The sequence below is a fragment of the Nelusetta ayraudi genome, unplaced genomic scaffold (genome assembly GCF_046127955.1).
Source record: "Nelusetta ayraudi isolate G7.1 ecotype Tasmania unplaced genomic scaffold, CSIRO-AGI_Nayr_v1 ptg000022l, whole genome shotgun sequence".
Lineage (NCBI taxonomy): Eukaryota > Metazoa > Chordata > Actinopteri > Tetraodontiformes > Monacanthidae > Nelusetta > Nelusetta ayraudi.
In genome coordinates, this window is record NW_027466072.1 from 3,193,662 (window position 1) to 3,215,104 (window position 21,443).

A 21,443-nucleotide genomic window follows, 5' to 3' on the forward strand; every position below is an offset into this window, starting at 1 on the left:
TTGCCTATTTATCTGAATCCTTTCCACATACTGAAACACGTGCTCCCATCTCGTGTCTTGTCTGTGAGGAAAATCACACAGTCACCCATATGGACAACTGAAACTGAATGTTTTTAGCCTGCTTAATATCATTTTACTCATCTTGTCAGCTGTGCCTTCCTTCCCTGTCTGGTCCTTCTGTCTTTCCTGCTTTTGCTTTTGCTTTGCCGTGTGTGTGTGTGTGTGTGTGTGTGTGTGTGTGTGTGTGTGTGTGTGTGTGTGTGTGTGTGTGTGTGTGTGTGTGTGTGTGTGTGTGTGTGTGTGTGTGTGTCAAATTATTTTCAAAGTTGGCCTGTCAATACAAACTTTTTGGGGTGCCTCAGATATATGCCTCATTTAAATTCTTAATTAAAAATAAAGTGATGAATAAAATACATTGTAGGGCTGCATGGAAAGGTACACTTCCGCCATGCTGCACGTTTATAAGGCTTGTTTACAACTGCGTCTCTCGCTTACGGCCATACCACCCTGAGTACCACCCTAAGCAGGGTCGGGCCTGGTTAGTACTTGGATGGGAGACCGCCTGGGAATACCAGGTGCCGTAAGCTTTTTGTCCCTGCAGGGGGTGCTGTTTCAATGTCCAGTTTTGGGAGGAAAATCATGCGGTTTTTTTTGTTTGTTTTTTTTCGGCGATGCAGTGGTTAGCGCTGCTGTCTCACAGCAACAAGGTTGTGGGTTTGATCCAGACATCCAGACAGAGCCATAGGAGAGTTAGTTTTGAGGATTCTCTTCTACATACGAGACAGTCTTTGCTTTCATTCTTCTCCCAGAAGCTCTGCAGACACTTGGAGCAGAAGCTGTGGGTGCAGCTCAGAGTCACTGGGTCTTTGAAAGTCTCTGAACAAACTGAACAGTTCAGTAAACTTTTTACACAAGCTAATATCTCTGCCATTTCAGCAGATATTCCTCCCAGCCAGATGGATTGAAATATTTAATTCCAGTTGGGAAAGTCAGACTCACCGACTCAGTCTGTGTCCTGTGGAACTGGAGATAAAAAAAAAACTCCAATTGTTTTGCTCAAAGCAGATACTCTGCCATGCCAGCTAATGGCGTCTCAGCTCCTTGTAACAAGACGACTTCTCATCAACCTTTGTACCTTCCGCCTCAAAAAATGACACCTGCAGGCAGGGCTGTACAGTTGATGACCTTGTTGGTGCTTTATTAAGGTGACAGTCCTCTTGACAGTCTGAGGCTCCTTATATACTGTGGAAAACAAGTAAACAAGCAATATTTTATACCGCCATCCATCCATAAATATAATTCATTTGGTTTTCCTCCCTTTAGAAAGGTTCTCACATTTTCATAAGAATCTCCATACATCAATAAGGGTCCCAGTGCTCCCAGTGAGCTGCCATCTTGCACCAGCATATTTCTAAGGAAGCCTGGTGTGGACAATCCAGCTGCCTTTCCTATGTAAATATACATTTGTAGCCACACATCTGCAATGTAAAAAAATCCACACTGTTTGACCTCCGCTGAATAATTAACTGCAGTCAAGGTCATTCAAAGCTACTGGACCTGGACCATTTGCATTCTTTGGAATGACAGTCAGTGTGACCTTTAACCTTAAATGCCAGTAAGGCCAAAGTGTTGCATTGGGCCGATTGGGACACAACTGAGTGTAACGGGTGTGTCTCTTGTGATGTTGTAAACATGCCCGTTAACTTGTGTATCTTTCGTTGTGTTAATGGAGACATGGACTCAGGTTGCAGTGTTTGCTGCCACTTTATTCCTGGCTTTCATTGAACGCAGCACAGGCTGTATGAAGAGACAAACGAACGCCGACTGGGATGCCAGAACAACGCTGAAGTTGGCGCCACATTCGCCGCGGTGCTGCTTAAGTTTCGTTTCCACCTTAAAAAAATAGTTACGCTATTTGACCACTAGATGGCAGTGCTTATTCCAACAATAAAAAAAAAATAAATCGTTATGTCTATGTTGACGAGGATTTCTGACTAAATTATTATTATCATTGGAAAGCCTGGGAGCTCTGCTTTCACAATCAGTGAACATATTCCACAATCCACCTGAAAAACTGAAAAATAGCATAATGTCAATGGCAAAGTTGTCAAATTTGGAGTCCCCCCAAAAGGTCAAAAACGGTTTCACATATTGTATGTCAACTGATTGTAATAGTAGAGCTCCCAGGCTGTACGATGATACCTCACGTGTCAATTTCTGCTGTAAAATCTTGGGGGGAAAAAATCCACCTCAACATAGACATAATGATTCGCGGAATTTTCTGTTGAAAACTGATGGGATAAGCACAGCCCTCTAGCGGTCAAATTGAGGATTTTTCTTTTAAGGTGGAATCGAAACCGAAGAAGCACCGCGGCGAATGTGGTGCCAACTTCAGCGTCGTCAATTCAATAAAATATTCTTCAAAGTTATTTATAAAACAGAAGCAATACATATAACTACCAATCTCCATACCTGTATGAAGAGACAAATGAACGCAGATTGTGATGCAAGGTCTGGCTGACGCTGCAGGCCTCTGTCAGCAACACACATACACACACATGAGAAAAAGCTCCAGAAAGAAAAGTGTACTAGCGATCAAAAATAACGAGGCACGTCTGCAACATTCTCCACACGAAACACACCCCGGACATTTCACACTCTTCATTTATCACTCCTACATATATATTTATAAACCCGTAACAGATTCACTAAAACGAAGTAGAACCGAAAAGGAGGAATGGAAACCGACCTGTTCTCAGTGGGCGCAGCACAGACTGACAGCATCAAAACTCTTTGACTGGAGCCCTGTTCCAAAAAGAATTTCCCTGGGGATAAATAAAGTATTTCTGATTCTGATTCTGATTCTGATGTGCTTTATTGAACATCTTGAAAAGAGCAGAACCACACAACCACAGAGTTCCCAGTATTTATTAAAGCTTCTATGCCAGATACTTGACAGCTCGCTGTAATATACAGATAAAAGCTACATCATGTGCAGTAATACAGGATTGTGATGATATGTTTTCAGACGGTACTTGCTGCCGATCATTTGCAAACCTCTGAGGTTTTTCATCTGTGGCTCTTAAGGTAAAAGAAGTGCAGTCAATAGATTTCCAGACTGAACTTGACTACTATTACTGCATCAGGATAAATAAAAGAACCTTCAAATAATGACCAAGCCCGGATCATGGACCGGGCCGTCTGGGTCGCAAGCTCTCAGGGGCCTTGAGCTCTCAGGGGCCTCCGGCCTCCGGCAGTTAGCTTTCTTTTTTGTCACGTATGCCACGTTCAAGTGGTGTCGGAAATCCGAGTTCTTCTTGGCAAGTTGTTCTTCCAACTTTGTTGCGTTCGTGTGCTCTAAAGTTGTAATGTGGGAAAACATGAATACTCGTATTTTCTTTAATTTTCCAAACAAATAAATCAGGTGTGAGACAGCAGGTAGCAGAGGAAACAGATCAGATCAGCCATCAAAATTTACCCCAGTTGGAAAGTCGTTTTTCAGATTATTTTGACACCACATGAACGCACATGTATCTACCGGTATGAAGGTGAAGAGCGCGAAATGTGAGTTCTGAATGTCCAAGAGTCTGGCCCAGGGGCCTCTGTATTCTTAATCCAGCCCTGACACACACACACACACACACACACACACACACACACACACACACACACACACACACACACAAACACACACAAACTAAGAATCAAACTGCGCCTTGTTACCTGCTCATCTAAAATCGTCCCCTTGCTAATAACGATCTCTCTCTCTCTCTCTCTCTCTCTCTATTCGCTCTCTGACCTGTTATTTATACTGAGGAAAATATGTAATAATTACTCATAGTTTCAAGTCATTTTTTTTTTTTTTTTTTTTTTTAAATCTTCACTGCCATGAAAAGAAAATGTACGGCATATTCTACAAGTGCCTGTTGGGCCTCAGGCCTGTGAGGTACAATCAAGTGATTCCCATCCTTTTTTCAGAACCACATGACGGCAAAGCCGGCTGTTGAGTGAATAGCTCAATTGGCTAACTGGCTAGCTTGGGCAAAGGCTACAGCGCAGCAGAATGTGTGAGTAATTTGTGTTTTTGTGTGGCTAAATTTGGTACGACTCGTGATTAGTGGAACTGAAGCTCTGGGAATAGCATACCACCGGCTGGCTGGTGAGACATTTTCATTCTATCCTTTTTTTGTCTTTCGTCCTCTGCTTCGTACTTACGCGGTGGATTTCCCCCCCCAAAATTATACAGTAGAAATGGACATGTGAGGTATCATTGTAAAGCCTAGGAGCTCTACTTTTATAATCAGTTGACATATTTCTCGGGGAATCATTTTTGGCCTTTTTGGGGGGAAAGTTGACAACTTTGCTTTTTTGATTTGGCCACGCCAAATTTGGGGCTTCTAGTCAATGAGGAACCCAAAAACCCTAACCCTAATTTCAGCCTAATGCCATACAAGTCTATGGGGGTCAAAAGTCAACTTTGTCCTAGAGACGTGGGGCCACATGCTTTTTCATCAGGAGCCTCCACGCCACACCCACGCCAAATTTGGGGCTTCTAGTCAGTGAGGAACCCCAAAACCCATTGACATCACAGTATTTTTCAGTTTTTCAGGTGCATTATTTCCAAACTCATACAGTAGAAATGGATGTGTGAGGTATCATTGTAAAGCCTGGGAGGTCTACTTTTATAAGCAGTTGACATATTTCACGGGAAATCATTTTTGGCCTTTTGGGGGGACCCTGAAGGTGTGGAGCAGACGAGCCCGGCGTCTGAAGCGCAGGCATTACCGAAGCCAAGGATCCAATGCGCTCTGGCACATGGATGGACAACAAACTAAAGCCATATGGCATTGCCAGCAGGCTGCATTGATTGTTTTAGCTGTTGTCATTTCAGTTTTATTCATGAAATTTCATATTTTTTTTACATCACCTTTATTCTCGAGATTTCGACTTTAATCTCGAAGTTTCAACTTTATTCTCGAATTGGAAACTTGGGGGAAAAAAAATCTCTTAATTTTTTTTTCTCTTCTTGTGGCACTAATCCTCTTCCGTTGTTCACTGTCTCGGTAAGACTGTTTTGTTTTGTCTTGTTTTTTTTTATGTATTTATTGCATCACCGCATCCTGCAGAGTTTTTTGTACAGCCATGCTTGGGTGCGTCAAACTGAACGATTTCACCAAGAGCAAAGCCCAATATTTTACTGGTGAAATATCGCACTTTTAAACGTGATACGTCAAACGACACAAAGAAGTAAACCTGAGTCACTTACCTGACGCAACTAGTGAAGTTGAAAATAGTGAGGTCAAAATGAGCAAGCTCACTTAAAGTCACCACGGTAATCTTTAAAGCAGCATTAAGTTCTTTTGGAAGCCACTGTGGCTAAAACTGATTCATTCAGCAGACCAGCTGGATGCACATATGTATTATCAAAGCATCCTGAAAAAGATTCCAGGCTAGTCTTGTTGTCAGTACATCTTTTATTTGAATAAAAAGTGCATTTTTAGCTAGCAGTTCAAGCCAAAGGCTGAATAATGGTGTAAATATATTTACATCTTGGCTATCAGCAAGTAAGAACCAAGCTACAATCTAAAGTGTAGGTAATGGCTGAAAATGAGTTGGTTTGTCTCAGATTTCAGTGTTTTAAACTGTCTAAATAGTTGTCATGTTAAAACATTCTTTTTGTAACAAAAGTCTCACTAAAACTGGTGGAAACTGGTGGCAGTATCAATTTCTTCGGTTTGGCAAAGACAGGGAAAGAATGAGCTACTCTGACAGCAACACTGCCACAGGGTAATGTGGGACGTTCATCCAGTGGCGCTTCAGGACAATCTCTGATTGGCCGAGGTGGTGATGAGAATGAGAGATGAGGCCGCCCATAAAACTGTCTGGTCTTAGAAACTGGCATTTGAGAGGCTTGACAAGCATTTAGGTCGTCTTCTAGGTGGTGGTCTTCTTCTCCCACTCCTGTTAAAAAAAAGTTTGTATAGTATAGTATAACAGTATAAAGACTGACACAACCCACTGACCGACGTGGCCTTCCCCTTGTGCAAGTCGCCCACAAATACTAAATTTGTAGGTTCACCTTAGCTTTTTGCAGAACTTTTCCTTTGGTGGTTTTGATGGAGGGAGGTTTGTTTTTGAGTGCCGAGGCCGAGTTGACTGGCAGCGACAGATCTGTGGTGTTGTTCCCCTGACAATGGGACAATGACGACGACAGCGACGACGATGATGATGTGGATGTGGATGTGGATGTGGATGATGATGTTGGCGATGCCGTCTGGCAAGCAGGCAAGGTGGGTGTCTTCGTCTGGGGTTGAAAGAATGGACAGGGAGTTGAAACACACAGCATCCTGAACATGGAGGTCAGTCGCTGGGGGCCAGAGGCAGTGCACAAACCATTGGGGTATCCTGAAGGCTGCTGTCCAGAGTGGTCCCCAGCGTGAAAGGGCCCGACTCCACTTTCTTCAGACTCTCCTTCACCTCTACCAGCCGCAGCTCCACCTCCACCCGGTGATGCTCAGCCTCCCGACACGCCTCCTCTTTCTGCTTCAAACTTGCCTCCAATGAGGCCTGTTGCTTTGGATCTGAAGAAGAGAATTGGCCGTTGCTATGGCGAACATTAAAAAAAACAGCGGCGTAGCCTTGTTGCGCCCCAGCGCAATTCTTGAGCTTTTCTGTAGAGCCGGAGCAATGGGGCATCGATGTGGTGACCGTAGCCTCCAAGTCGGACTTCTAGGACGCTAGTTCTACCAGTAACCAGATCTGGGCAAGAGTGTTTGAAAAATGTTTCCAGTTGCACGATTCCAGCTGCTTTTTATCTTTTATTTATTGAGCACCACCTTTTGGCTCACTGAACATCTGCTGCTGAAGGTTTGGCTTTTAACAAGTAGTTGCAGGTTAGTTGAGACACTCTCAGGAAAGACAACCATAGCATTTCTGTGCACGCCCGTATGATCAGGAATCATGAGAAGTAAATTGATTGGTCAAACAGATTTCCCTGCATTTCCCAACAATTAAACAAAAAATAAAGTAAATGAGATATTTTTTTTTCATTTACAGTGTAAGTATATTTACTGAAAAACAAAATACATACAATAAAGGAAAAGGAAGAGAAAATATGACTCAACTGAGGAGATTGATACCACCATGGCTGTGATGGATAATAAAGCGATATAAATGCTCTTCGTAAAAATGCTCTCCATTAATGTTAAAGGTTAAATCGGCAATCTCATTCAGAGAGTCTTGCAATTGAATAGAGATTCAATAAGGTTGTTTAATAAGGTATCATCATACTGTAGTATGTCAGACTTTGTTAACCAGTCTTGCCACTATATACCTCTAAATCCTGAGTACTTGGCCTTTATCACGGGAAGCATTGAGTCGCTGTTGGAGAGAGATGTTTACCTTGGCAGCCGTTGAGCTCCTCTTTGATTTCCCTTCTCTCCTTCTTCAGTGTAGCCAGACAGCTCCTCACCTCCTCCCTCTCTTTCTCCAGCTGGTGGCGCTCGTCGATGTAGCGCCGCAGGTCAGCCTCTGTGCGGTTCTTCCCTAGTTTTACCTCCACTGCACCGAGAGACCCTGAGAAGTAAGGTGGAGAGGCATTAGTGGAGGTCACAGTAATTAAAGATTAAAAATGCCCATGAGTCCAAAAAATATCAATATTTGAACTGTCAACTAGAAAAGATCCAGTGAAGGAAATCTCACTATAAATTGTTGTGCCTGTGACAAGTACATGCATCCTGTCGCCAGAAGCAGCGGTTTGTAATGAAAGCATGCATATCTTTTTCAATCGTGATGGTGATGGTGATGGGGAAACTGGGAATGTCGTGGTACAAAAAAGTGCTTTGGTTACATGTAGATATTTCTTTGGAAATGGAAAATAATGATTTTGAAGTTTATAAATAACTCTGAATGCAATAGGGCCAAAGGTCATGTATCCTGCTCCATCATGGTTTTCCATTGCCATGAGTGCCAAACTTCACATCCGGGAGACCAGTGGTCTGAAACTGTCATTCGTCCTGGCTGATTAAAAATGACTTAGATTAGTCATTCTTCACATTTCCTGCCTTCACAAGCGTGTGTGCTTTCCAAACATCAGCATTGGCAGGATTTCCAGACCTCACCTATGGTGTGCGCTTTCGGCCGTGGTGGTTGAGGACTCCTTGGGTGCCCCACATCTGCTTGAAGCATCTGACCTCTGTGGATTAGAACCCCAGGGTTGTTGAATGCCTGCAGGGTGCCCAGGGAGGTCCTCTTCGGGCTCTCCTGGCTTTGGGACGAGGTCTTGGCTGGCTCAGTCTGTGAAGTTGAAGTCACGGGGGGCTCTGACTCCAGTTTGCTGGCGCTCGTTGTTGAACTTGTTCCATTCAAAAGCAGCGTTGAGGCAGGTGTAGGGTGGGCGACTGTGCTGACCTTAAAATGTTGCATCATTGTGAGTATTAATGAGTTGCACCATAATGATAAAAGTAAATTGTGATCGTTTACCTCCTCCTTTGCCTGAGAAAAGGTATCCCCTTGGTCCCCCGCTGATGCCGGTGGATGTGTTGAACTGTCTTGCTGGGCGACAGGAGGACTTTTAGATCCACCAGGTGTGTGCAGGAACGATCGCAAGGGAATGAGGTCCAGGTAAACCCTCTTGTCAGAGTTCTGCACAGAGTTGCTGGTGTCATGCGAGCTTGTTACACCATCGCCCGGTCTATTGTTGCCTTCACTTTCTGGCAAGCTGCCCTCTTCAGTATCCTGTTGGATATGGTAGCAGGAAGTTAAGAAATTTGAGAGCAAGAATAAAAGTGAAACTGAAATTGAAAAAAAAAAAAAAACCCCAGAAATTCCCCTCCTCATTCCCGCTATTTAAAGATTCCATACTATATAAAAATCACTTTACAATTTTTTTTCCCCAATCATCATCTGCCTTGTTTTTGTCCCCTTCCAAACATGTGTTCCAAACAACAAAATGCTGGTTTAAGGAGGAAGTCACAAACAACAGGCTCAATATTCATATTATTTTCTGGAGAACCAGAACTTAATGGGAAATGAGTACAGTTCCACAGGAGATCTAGGTGAGAACTCAAAGTGAGGAAATTGTTTGCAATGTGAGACCTTTGACGACAGTCTCGGTGTTGCACGTACCTCTGGGTCAGCTATGGATGCCACATCATCATACAGTTCATCAGAGTTGAGGGAGATGGAGGGCAGGCTGTCGATGTAGGTGTTTGGCTCAGAGTATCTCCTCTGCATCAAGCTGAAGAGACAACAGTTGCAAAGACAGCCTGCCGTTTTAGCCTTGCGGGCGTGCGTTGAGCGGTAGAAGTCGGAGGAGCACATGACTCACTATAAGGATGTCTTTGCAGCGGTGACAATGCTGGAGATCCTGTCGGCGCAGACGTAGTCGTAGGTCAGCTCCTCAGGATCCGTCTTGCTGCCGGTCTGCGACAGCAGCAGACCTAGCCAGTGGCCCATATCTGCAGACGTTCTGGCCTGAGGAAGGGGAGCAAAAACGAGGAAAGGGGAATGAACATCTGGTTGTGTTGTCCACTGAAAATAATGGGCTCCATGTATTTCTTATAGAAAACTAAAAATCTCTCCCACCTCATAACCCAGAAAAGAGCTTTCTTCTCTCTCCATCACAGTTTTGCGTTAGCTAATTAGGTTCAATGTACAAACCGATAAAAGAACATCTATTCGTCTCATTTGCTGGACCTTTGTCCAATCAACTTCAGAGGCAGTGTAGCGTCTGCAGTAAGTTGGCTGTCGTAGACTAAAACCCTGGCTAACACTAAAAGTATGTGTCTTTTAAAATAAGAATTTACACACACACACTCCTAAAAAAACATGCTTAATCTTTGCAACAGGTTCAGTCGTTAGATCTAAAACCATTCTGCCAAGCTGGATTCCAGATGATGTCTGGAGACGGCAGCGGTCTACCTCCAGGGTCGCCAGCTGCGTGCCGTCCATTTCAATTCGGAAGGAGTACAGATGTTCCGGACTGGGATCAGACGAAATGCTGCAGCCTTCCAGGGTCACAGCCGGCTGGCTCACTTTGTTCTTGCCCTTGTCCTGGTAGAACCACAACTGGCCATTCTTGATGAGACACCAGCAGGTGCGCCACTGGCTGTTTACCAGAACATTGAGGTAGCCTGATGGCAGAGATGGAGGGGAGCTGATGAGTCTAATAGGCGCCCACGTTTCCAGTTTCTACATAGCGCCTCAGCACTTAGATGTTAGCAGCGGTTGCTGTCAGAGACTCAAGTCAGAACCACGAGCACAAAACACGGCCCTGCTGTTGCCTCAGGTGTCAGGATTCTCCAAATCCTCTGTTTGATTGAAAAATGTGTACATATTTTTTTTGTTGCAATCTTTGGTGTCATGACAGAAGGAAGCCACGCCGCTGACTGCCTGAGTGCACAGTGTTCATGGTAGCCGATATGCACGTTTCATTTCTGGTTGTTCGGGTCTTACGTGTTGCTGTTTGTTTAAAGTTCCACCCGCCACAGCAAAAATGCATCTGATAATCCACCTGTGGATGAGCTCATTTATACCCTAATTCTTCAATTCATTTTGAGTCATTGTTTTCATTGTGTAATTGTAAACTTGTACTGTAAACGGTGGCCCTGATTGTGTTTTTTCCCCCATGTATTTCCTTAGTGCATGAAATGTGCAATACAAAAATTGGGGTTGTCGGTTGTGAGACCCCATGGAAAATAAAGAAGCTGCACAAAACCTCAATGTCAATTAGCTCAAGTGCAAAAAATGTGAATATCCACTCACTGATTTGCATCTGCACAATACAATCGCATCATAGTCGGGGCTGCCGTGAGCTCGCGAGTTCCGCTCACCTGAAGTGTCCACACATTTGTCGGGGCTCTCCTGCGAGGACGGTTTCTTCTTGCCGATGTTCATGAGGTTGCTGAACTTCAGAGCTGATCCATATTTTTTCTTCACTGCAGCCAGAAGAAGGTGATTGCTTCAAACTTCTTCTGTCTTTTCACCCGCCCCCATGAAAACCTCACAGTAGAAGGCCAGTTGGGTCCACTCACCATCTTTGCTGTCGGGGGTGTCGGCGTGGCTGTCAGTGCTACTGCCGCTCTCTGACGCCAGCGAGTGTCTCTCGCTCAGCTCACCCTGAAAGTTCACCATAGTTTTTTTTTTAACAGCTTGTACTCATTGGGAACTCAATAAAGAAACCATCCAGTGGGAAACCCTCAGGGCCTTCTATGTGCACAGAAAGCCTAGAAAGCAAATTATTTTGTACCAAAAAGTAGGAGTATTAAAAAAATACATAATTATTATTTTGAAAATTCCATTTCATTTCACTTTGTGTAAAACATCTAATACATTTTCTCTCACCTACCGCATGCCAGTTAGAGACCCGTTTAGCTGCCTTATTCATTGGTTTGGACTTTATGAGTCCAGAAGAAGGCTAGGCTGTTTTTTTTAGTTTGAGAGTGAGGGTGAATTGACCAATCACAGCTTAAATTTAAGGTAGACAGGCCAAATAATTGATTGATTGTAGGCCTACATGAAGTCCTAACTCGCTGTTTCAGATGCAGCTGTCGTGAGAGACCCAGAGAGGGCGCCAGAGGGTACATGGTGCTGGGATTTCATAGCACTGACCATAGTGATTAAATGTCAGTGTCCGTATCTGCAGTTCTGGTGAAGTTTATGTTGAGCAGGTTTCTTGCTGTGGAGAATGTTATTGAAGTTGTAGCCCAGGGTTTGGGAAGCTCAGGCTTGCGCGCCATAAATAACCCTTTCAATGACTGCATGTGGCTCTCAGAAAATCTTTAGGGAACAACTCTTAACACGATAAGTGATGAATAAGCCGGGAGCATGCAGCTAACAGCGCTCACGGCTCACCACAGTGAAGGGGAAAGGTCACCTTTGTGCAGATGAGCCTTGGGGAGTCAGACACAGAGTGCTGGTCACAGTTCTCAAGTGGCCTGGGACTGATTTCCTGGATCACCTGGTAAACAAAGAGGAGAGTGAGGAGCGTCAGTGCCACAACTGAGAAACTGAAGTCCGGACGTTGTGTTTGAAAAATCGACCCTTTAGCCAATTTTGTCGTCGCTTCACCCTGAGCCACAGCTCCGTCTGCTCCTTGCTCTGCAGCGCCAGTACGATGGCCTCCCCTCCCACTGGGAGGATCTTCAACTTGTGCTCTTTCCTCTTCAGATGCTTCTCCTTGTGGACCACGCTGCAGCCCAGCAGGTTCACGTCCAGCTGAGGTGTCTGCTCCTTGGAGCTCTTGTAGCACTGAAGGGTGCAAAGTGCATGACTTATAAGAAATCCGAGTCGGTGGTTCACATCCAGAGCCAAAACACCAAATACCATGCCAGCATAACGCACCAGCAGTCGGTGATCTTTGATGACGCACAGCTGTTTGGCCCACTGGCCCAGCCACTTCTTCCTCCACAGGAAGGCACAAAGCCGGGCATCCTTCATCAGCTCAATGGAGGCCTCTGCTGACGGCCACTGGTGCTGCGCCGAGGGCGACTTCCCCCTGGTCACTTCCTCCTCGTCGTATGACTCGTACGAGCTGCTCACTGCCTCTGCGTCCTCTAAGCAGCCAAAAATAATATTACTTTTTCTTTCCGGCAAGACTTCAACTGAAACGCTGGAAGGATGAAGTGGCTGTGATACACATTTCATACAATTAAATGAGGGACCAATGATGTGAGTGTGGGATGACCTTAACTTGGTTTACTTGCAAATATCGGGATGCAAATACAACGATAAAAGCCCCATATTATTATGTTGAATCCATTGTTTTTAATCCAAAATTTCAGTGGCGCATCCTTGTATGAGATCTTGCCTTAAAAGTTTGCTGGACCTTCCACAAGTTGTGGGCCGATACTTAACTATCTGTCCCACTTTGCGACATTACAAAGTGCTGTTTTCCTGAATTGCAGGAACTTCTCAAAGAGAAATAAGTGATGGACTTTTCTCATATTTAAGCTGCTCACTGATAAGATACTTGCTTCATCTACTGGGTTCAGCTGGTTTTCCTGACTATGAGAAGAGCTTTAGGATGCCTTTGGTTCTGATTTAGAGCTGTACAAATAAAAATTGGTTGGTTGATTGATTGATACAGACACACATACACGTTATTGAATTTTGAAAAATATGGGGCCTTTAAAGTGTTGGCGACGATGACGAGAGACAATGAAAAATGAGAATGAAAACAAATGAATCGACACAGTGGCATCTATTAGTGACCGTCGCTGCCCATCCGTCCTTATAGGAAGTTTGCTGTTCAACACACATGCCGACAACACACACAGCAGCATCGCGGGCACGACGTGGGAGGTAGAAGCCGTTTGCGCAGCCAACAGGTCATGCCACATATGGCGAAGGGGAGGCAGCTCTACCCCTGTTTATAACAGCATAGACCACACTGTCGGAGCGCTGCACTCGCATCCACGGCCCTGAGAGGAGGCCAAAAGAATCTGGGTCTGCGCAATGTAAGAAGGATTGTAAAAAAAGAAAAAAAGAATTGTAAAAAAATCCAAAGTTCATTTAAAAAGTGAAATATGGAATTGACACATGGCATAATTCTATCACAGGTTCCTTGGCATTTGAAAAAGGAAGCGTGCAGTGCATCCAATTTACCCCGGCAACTTTAGTTGAACGTGGTTGTGTTGAGAAAAAACCCCCAACACTATTACGGTAAAATGATACAAATCACAAGACAGAGGACGTCACTTGACGTGGTACAGGCTTACTACTTGCTGCGCTAAATTCAACATATTGCCGACTATCTGGAAGATGAACGACGCTTCTGTGCCAGTCATGCAGAACAGAGCTTTTCAGTCTGGGCGTAGTAAAGGTTTTTGGGTGGGAACGTTTTTGGTGCGCAGCTTTGTGCGGTTTGTGTAATTGCTCTCCTTTGACAGCCTGTGAGCCAGCGTGAGCCAAGGTGGCAGACGGTTCTTCACTGTTTCACTGTTAGCTTTCACTGAGGAAGGAACCATAGAGGGGAATTACTGATACTGCAAGTTTAAGGGAAACTACAACAACAAAACAGAAGTTAATTATATAAAAGCAGCAAGTAAGCTCCGATATTGTACAATATTAATTCCATCTCAAGCTCGATTGGAGCAATTGAGGCTGGGGAATGGAGTCCTAGAAAATAGCCTCCTGCAAAATTTTGGGTTGTATCTTTTGGTGCTTTCTGCTGCTTTGTCGGACCTTCTGCGTGTTGAGAGGCGGACAATAACAAGGCGGTCTCAGATGGTGGAAAGCTCTCGCAGGTGTGGTCAGGAATCACAGAGTGGTATCAGAGCCCTTTGTGACATAACTGCTCGGTTTCAGCAAACAGTGGAACAGGAAAAAGAAGTAAGGAATGAACTTTTACCCTCTCGAACAAGTCCAGGGACAGAGTAGACAAATAGGATTTCACTGGAGGTCATCAATGAATTAAACAGTTCATTTAGTCTGACACAAACATCAAAAACTGAAGAGGCCAATGTTAAAATACTATCTCAATTATGACGGAACAGACGACTCTTCTGGGACCTTACCGTTAAAGGCTTCGACGTAGGGCTCTGCCTCCTCATAGTAGCTCTCCGAAGCCTCGCCGTAGGCCGGGAAGGGGAGCCCAGGCAGCGGGAACGGCTCTCGGCCCACCGCCCCCTGCAAGACGTCCAAAACAGAGACATTCAGAAACCAGTAGTCCAAGGCCAAACACATGTACACAAGTAACCCACCACTATTCTGGCCCCTCCCACCTCCAGGCTAAACATGTGGCTGTCATGTTGGGGGTAAGTAGGGAATTCCTCGTGTCACCAATCCTCGTCTGACCTGGTGCAGCACAGAGCTACGTGCCAGACTGAGTGTATGCATGTGTGTGTGTGTGTGTGTGTGTGTGTGTGTGTGTATGTGGGCCCCGTGGCTTTCTTGAAGTCAATCAGCAATCTGGCATTATTTCTGTCTTCCTTCTCATCTGCTGCGTGTCTGTTCCTCTTCTCCAACCACCAGAGTCTCCATTGCGTGCACGGCAGACATGCAAGGCTCTTAAAGTCGCTTGTCTTCAGAGCAGAGTTTCAGAGGTTCATTGGCATTTATCAATGGCGAACCAGTGTGAAAAGGTAAGAAAAGACCTTCATACAGACTTGGTGCAATGGAGGGAGAGTCGGGTGGGTTTATGCTGCAACATTGTTGCATTTCTTTCTATTTGAGTCGGTTAGTATTCACGTTCCACGTCGTCAAGCGCACCAAACACCAGAATGAGATGTGACGTGGTCGAAACGGGCCCTCGTCAGTCCACCAGAATCCGCTGCACTTCCTGATTTCTCTTCCTGTTCGGTGCACGAGCGTGGAGCAGCTCAGCACCTATGCGGAATCGACTCGTGAGGTCCTCAGAAAAGCCGCACTTCATTTCAGTGAACAGAGAGGACAGAAATATTGCACTTTTAAGTGTGTTTAAGTGTCATCATGGTAGTTGACGTCTCAAATCTATGGTCAACTTATCAAATTAAAGCCTTCATGAAAAATTCACTTTGATGTTTATTAGTGATGCAAATTTGCGCTAGCACATTTATCGTCCAATTCTTTGATGTTTTCCTGTAAGGACTGACTTCCAAGGGAAGACTCATGGGTTCTTCTGACCTCGACAGGCCTTGACAGGCCTTCGTATCGTTGCATATGTTTGTAACGTTGCATATGTTACAAATGCTGATGCCAATTTGAGCTTTCACAGCAGCAGTTCAATCTTGTGTCAGTGGGGAAACGTCAGCGAGGCTGACATTACCGGACGTTTGGCCCGCAGGTCTTCTGAGCAGTGGCACAAAGCGGATCATTATTTTATTTTGTCACTGATCTCTCCGCTTATCTCGCAAGCAACCACCGTGGCGATCGCAAAGGAGACGCCCGACGTGCGAGTTGGGTCTTGATGCACAGAAGACTCACGGAGGGACCAGACCGTGTCTCAGAAATCCATCTGGTGCCTCTGAAGATGGTATCTGCGCATTCCTCAGAGAGAAACAATGCAGACCATCGGAAGGGTTTCTTGTGTGGGCAAAAGTGAGACATCCAGATCCACTCGACTCTCCTCAAGTAAGTTTGATTTGTCTCTCATTGGCAACGCAAAAGACAACCAACTCAAGTTCACACAAGGACGCTGCCCTGGCAGTGATGTTGCATGAAGTTTTTGCAAAGTGAACTCTCCTTAAAACTTAACTCCCGCCTCACACACACACACGCAAAGGCAAACTGCAGAACAAAAAGCTATTTCTTAACGATGTCTAACTTGTCCTCCCATCACGCTGAGAAAACACGCCGTCTGTGTTCCTCCGCTTTCACTCCATTCTCCTCGAGGCTGTCATGTTCTCAGCTGGATTGGAGAAATGTGAAACATAACCCACAATCAAAAGAGTGCCATTTATCATGCAAACCGTGCCTGAGGGAGGACGGCTGCGTGAGGAGAAACGGACTCTCAGGAAGGCGATCGTTTTGAAGTGAAACTTCTTGAAAGATTGAAGCTTTTTTTTTTTTTTCATCCCCCAAAGGGTGGAGACCACAAAGTATGTTGTTCTACCGATGCTGGCAAGAACAAAAACATGCCTCTTTCTTCAGGTTATTGAAAATGAAGTGAATTAGTCTACAAGTGCAACCTTGACTTTCTGACCTGGGAATCCCCTCCTTATGACCTCTTTTTTTTTTTTTTTTTTTTTTAACCTCCCCACTCCCTATCACATCGGTAATCTAACACACTGCCAGTAATATGTTGCAGATGGATGCATAAACTGTCTGGCAGCGTTCCACAAAAACCACGGCACACTCACAAAGATGATTGTTTGTGTGATTAGCCCGGCATGCCAGAAGGCTGAGAGACAGATCTGAGGAGAATTGCGTGGGACAGGGGCGTTGCTGCTGTGGTATGAGGAGCTCAACACTTGAAACTCTTGAGGATTTTTACAGTAACACATGGGTCAGCTATCGTCAGGTATTGTAGGGTGTTTTTTCTTTAAAAGTGATGCAATGATTTGAAACTATTATGTGCAAATACTGTTTTTTTGTTGCTGGCGTCTTGGTCTGAGTAAATGGACTGCACTTATAGCACCTTCACAGTACCCCAAAGCACTTTACAATGGCTACACACACACACACACACACACACACACACACACACACACCGCTAACCCTTCTATCATCAATTCGCGACCCACTCTACCAACTGAGCCACAGCTGCCCAGTAAGAGAGTAAGGAGATGTATTGTCTGACGTCACTGTTGTCTCGGGTGATCAGCTGATCCAGCCTTTCCATTATACTGACTGCACCTGGTGGGCCCAGAGCATGGATCTAATCTGCTCTCTCTCTCTCTCTCTCTCTCTCTCTCTCTCTCTCTCTCTCTCTCTCTCTCTCTCTCTCTCTCTCTCTCTCTCTCTCTCTCTCTCTCTCTCTCTCTCTCTCTCTCTCTCTCTCTCTCTCTCTCTCTCTCTCTCTCTCTACAGTATGGCTGCCTTTAGTTAGTTGGTTTAGTTTTTTATATGTGACTATGAGCCAAGTGTTGAGGCCCCAAGTGTAAGAGAGACAGCTACTAAAGTTGTGTTTGAAGGGGGGTGGGCTGACAGGAAGACGCATCATATGAAAAGTGATTACTGTCTCTTAAAGTATGACTTGCGCACGCACACACACATACACACACGCACAACAGCAGCAGCAGTCAGTGTAAACGGCCTCAGAGTGAACAGAAAAGCAGAAGTTCAGGCAGCTGTTATTAATTAAAACAAAGGGCCAGGCATTCCAGAGCACAGCAGCCCCCCGCACAGACCGCCCACCCGTCCTTATCGCGAGCTTCTTTCTGTTTCTCTTTCTGTTAAACTCTCAGCTTAAGAAAAACCAACAGCGTCTGTTTTTCGGTCCAAGGCGTCTGAGGAATAGTCAGTCAGTATATACGTGGGACCACCTGGACGGACGTTAAACAGAAGAAGGGATGAGAAGCTGCCAGGTGTGCGTGTCTTATTTTTCCCAAAAGATTTTTAGCAGTCACAGCATCCCCTCCACAACTACCCCCACCCAACAGCCCCCCTTAATACACACACACACACACACACACACACACACACACACAGGCACAGACATCCTCGCCACAAAAACACAGAGCAGAGGGAGCAGATCGAGGAGACGGAGCATAAATAACAAAGCATGGAGACGGCTGGAGAGGAGGAACAGGGGTGTGGTGGAGGGGCTTTGACTGAAGAGTGGGAAAAGTAGCCCAAAAGACAGAACAGGCGGAGAGGAACATGGAAAATCCCTGGTTCCCATGCCAAGAATTTGGTACTCCGAAAACATGCGCATGCGCGCACATTCACACACACACACACACGCACACACGCACACACACACACACACACACACACACACACACACACACTACACTACACACAACTTGTGGGATTTCAGAAGAGAAGGTAATGATAAAAATCATGGAGGCTCAGCTTTGGAAAGAAGCATTTTAAGAAAAACACTTTGTAAGAAATAAAAAAAACAATACTCCATTGTGGCCATTTGGAAAACTAGTAGACATAGCAAATTTTACTGTCTTCTTTTGAGCACAGTAACCTTGAAAAATCTTCTGTCATTTCTAGTCCCAGATTACACTGACGTTCCAGTATTTTATTGGGCCAAAAAGGTTTACAAGTGAATAGATTTCACAGAAATATCCATCCATCCATTCATCCATCTTCCGCCGCTTATCTGGACTCACAGAAACACATTCATTTGTCATATATAGGTTTATGTCACTTTAGCTTGAGCTATTAAAAGGGTTCATTAAATGATGCCATTTAAAGCCAGTACGTCCATTTCAACGTTACAACGTGGGGCAGCAAGTATGAATAACGTGGCGATGCCTTCAGCTCCCCACTTAGCGGTTTGCGTTAATCACCACTTGCCAGTGGCCACGTCACTGCTTGCTCTGCGTGTCAACAGCTAGCCGTCCCCCACCCCCGCCTGACGCTTTGCTAGTGGCCCAGCTGCTATCTATAGCACGCTGCTATTTCTGTACCGCCATGCACATGGGGTCGCAGTGGAACCTCTTCCGTTTACAATATAACTCTTGGGAAGTGGAGGCGGAAGTTGGCCATCCTCGGTCGAGCCACGGGGCCATCGGGCGCTCGAGATTCAGTCCTGAGCAACCTAAATGCGACCTGGGTTCAGGAGATCATGGATTGCGGCCTTCCAGAGCCAGAGGAGCGAGAGTGGTGGGCGGGCTGCCTGACAGTGAGGGTGGAGGACAGCTGCTTCGCTGTCCAGCGGGACTTCCTGGCAAGGCACAGCAGCTACTTCCAAGCTCTCTTCCACTCCGGGATGATCGAGAGTCGACGCGACGAGGTCCATCTGAGGGGAGGAGTGCGCGCCAAGGGGTTCCTTATCGCCCTGTCCGTCTGCAGGGGAGAGAGCCCAGCCTTGGACGACCCCGACCAGCTGGTGGACGCTGTGGAGTGCGCAGCCTTCCTGCAGGTGGAGTGCCTGGCGCAGTACCTTTGCGAAATCGTCGACTCCGACAACTGCCTCCTGCTCTACCAGGCGGCGTCCACCTTCGGGTTGCGGGTGCTCTTCCACGGCGCCGCACTTTTCCTCTCCGACTCTTTCTATGACCTGGGTGACGTGGCCGAGGGAGCAATACCCCAGGACCTGGTGGACTACGCTCGCTCGTTGCCCGCCGCTTCTTACGTGGCCATTGGCACCCACACGCCTTCCGTGGAGCGGCTGCACGACTCCTTCAGGGTGGTCTGCCACCTGGACGAGCAGGAAGGGGAGTGGAAGCACCTGACGGAGCTGCCGACGGCGTGCAGCACCTCCATGGCCGGGGTGGCGGTGCTGGACAACCGGCTGTACATCGTGGGGGGCGTGCACGGCTACCGCAAGGACACGGTGGACGGCAACTTCTGCTACGATCCAGAGACGGGGCTCTGGACCGCGCTGCGGGGCCCGCTGCAGCCCAGGCATGACTTTACCCTGGTGGGCTTCAACAGGCGACTCTACGCCGTTGGCGGGGAGTTTCAGCAGCAGCTCATTTCCGCCACCGAGAGCTATGACGCGGCCAAGGATGAGTGGACGTTCGTCTGCCATGCCCCGAGGCCCGTGGCATCAGCCGCCTGCGCCGTGGCCCGCCGCCGCATGTTCGTCTGCTTCTGGAGGCCACCGGGCACCACCGATATCTTCGAGTACGTGCCGGCAGGCAACGCCTGGCGGCTGGAGACCACCATGGTCCGAGCACAGAGCTACGGCCACTGCATGGTGGCGCACAGGGACCACTTGTACGTGATGCGCAACGGGCCCTGTGATGACTTCCTGCGCTGCCTCATGGAGTGTTACAGCATTACCACGGGCCAGTGGACGACCCTGGCTGGACAGTACATCAACAGCAAAGGGTCCCTGTTCACCGCTGCTGTACGGGGGGACTCTGCCTTCACGGTGAAGCACATGCTCACCCTGGAGTACGCCGTCACCGGGGATGGCTGGAAGCCTCGGCGGCAGATGAAGGGATTCCCAAAGAGCGGCTCGCTGTGGACGTGTTTGCTCAGGCTCCCCAGGATGGGATCGGTCGTACCGCAGCTAGACGCTGACACTGAGAAGGAAGGCAAAAGGTCTTTGCCGGGCACGGCCGAGGAACAGGCTGAAGCGGTTTAGGAACTGTGATGCGAAAACGACGCAGTGCTCTTTTCGGTGGTCCTGCAACCACCATTGAAATCGAAAGGACACGATTCAGGGCAGCAGGATGCGTGTTATGTTATGTTTTTTGTTTTTTTTCATTCATTGTGACAAACAGCGATACTTTCGCAATCGCTGACACACAACACACACACAAAAATACCAGCACACACAATCGCGCGCTTGTTCTGATTAGCAACAGCTGCTAGAGTAGTTTATATTGGGGGAGGCCACTGTTGCCTTGTGTGTGTGTGTGTGTGTGTGCGCGTGCGTGCGTGCACGCGCAAAGTTCAAAGACAGACTGACGGGATGTGCGGAGCCTCTCATTCTCTACGACTTTCCTGAACTCACACTGGGCCAATACTGAAGCCTCCCCTCAAGACTCCAGCGCTCTCACACAAACCCTGGCTGCAAACCTCCCCTGGGCCTGGATCCCCGTGAGTGAATAAAAAAACCTGTTTCTGTGGGAGAGTCTGCATTGCAACACCTAAGGCTACAACTCTGAAGGTTATGGGACATGCTTTTGGGTTGGACGACCCCAGATCAATGCATTCTAGCCTGATTTCTTTAAAAACAAAACAAAACAAAACAAATTTCTCCTGCAACATGTGATATCTCTAAGGGTGATTTTGTTTTGAATGCTCACAGCTTGTGGCAATGATTATAGTGTCATGTAATTTAAAAAAAAATACAGCTCACTCAAATTGAAGCAAAAATGTTGCTGCTGGAATCATTTTGCGTGGAGTTCAATAATGTTTAAAATAAAAGTTTTCCATGTATCGGAGTAAGT

General features: G+C 46.4%; 2 protein-coding genes and 1 pseudogene across 3 annotated transcripts in view; 2 read left to right on the forward strand and 1 right to left on the reverse strand.

Moving 5' to 3' along the window:
- The first annotated feature begins 489 nt into the window (after positions 1 to 489).
- On the forward strand, positions 490 to 587 carry LOC142889561 (5S ribosomal RNA; annotated as a pseudogene).
- Positions 588 to 5,454: 4,867 nt separating this feature from the next.
- The window catches only part of afap1l2 (actin filament associated protein 1-like 2), a 33,046-nt gene continuing 17,057 nt past the window's right edge, over positions 5,455 to 21,443 (reverse strand). For both annotated transcript variants that reach the window (XM_076028134.1, XM_076028133.1), the window contains exons 5-19: positions 14,517 to 14,628; positions 12,343 to 12,554; positions 12,070 to 12,249; positions 11,876 to 11,959; positions 11,034 to 11,118; positions 10,833 to 10,937; positions 9,922 to 10,133; positions 9,329 to 9,474; positions 9,127 to 9,238; positions 8,482 to 8,736; positions 8,121 to 8,409; positions 7,402 to 7,575; positions 6,394 to 6,581; positions 6,080 to 6,304; positions 5,455 to 5,961 (exon numbers count right to left, since the gene is read on the reverse strand). In XM_076028134.1, the coding sequence (XP_075884249.1) occupies positions 5,935 to 5,961; positions 6,080 to 6,304; positions 6,394 to 6,581; positions 7,402 to 7,575; positions 8,121 to 8,409; positions 8,482 to 8,736; positions 9,127 to 9,238; positions 9,329 to 9,474; positions 9,922 to 10,133; positions 10,833 to 10,937; positions 11,034 to 11,118; positions 11,876 to 11,959; positions 12,070 to 12,249; positions 12,343 to 12,554; positions 14,517 to 14,628 (2,406 nt within the window). In that variant the 3' untranslated portion in view covers positions 5,455 to 5,934. The remainder of the gene's footprint in view (positions 5,962 to 6,079; positions 6,305 to 6,393; positions 6,582 to 7,401; positions 7,576 to 8,120; positions 8,410 to 8,481; positions 8,737 to 9,126; positions 9,239 to 9,328; positions 9,475 to 9,921; positions 10,134 to 10,832; positions 10,938 to 11,033; positions 11,119 to 11,875; positions 11,960 to 12,069; positions 12,250 to 12,342; positions 12,555 to 14,516; positions 14,629 to 21,443) is intronic.
- On the forward strand, positions 19,163 to 20,706 carry LOC142889237 (kelch repeat and BTB domain-containing protein 13). Its single transcript, XM_076027864.1, has one exon. It carries the CDS (start codon positions 19,163 to 19,165, stop codon positions 20,630 to 20,632), a length of 1,470 nt encoding a protein of 489 aa, XP_075883979.1. The 3' UTR covers positions 20,633 to 20,706.

Bases quoted from the DNA above. Each gene is read 5' to 3' on its own strand.
- LOC142889237 (XM_076027864.1), top strand. From the start codon at position 19,163: ATGGATTGCGGCCTTCCAGAGCCAGAGGAGCGAGAGTGGTGGGCGGGC.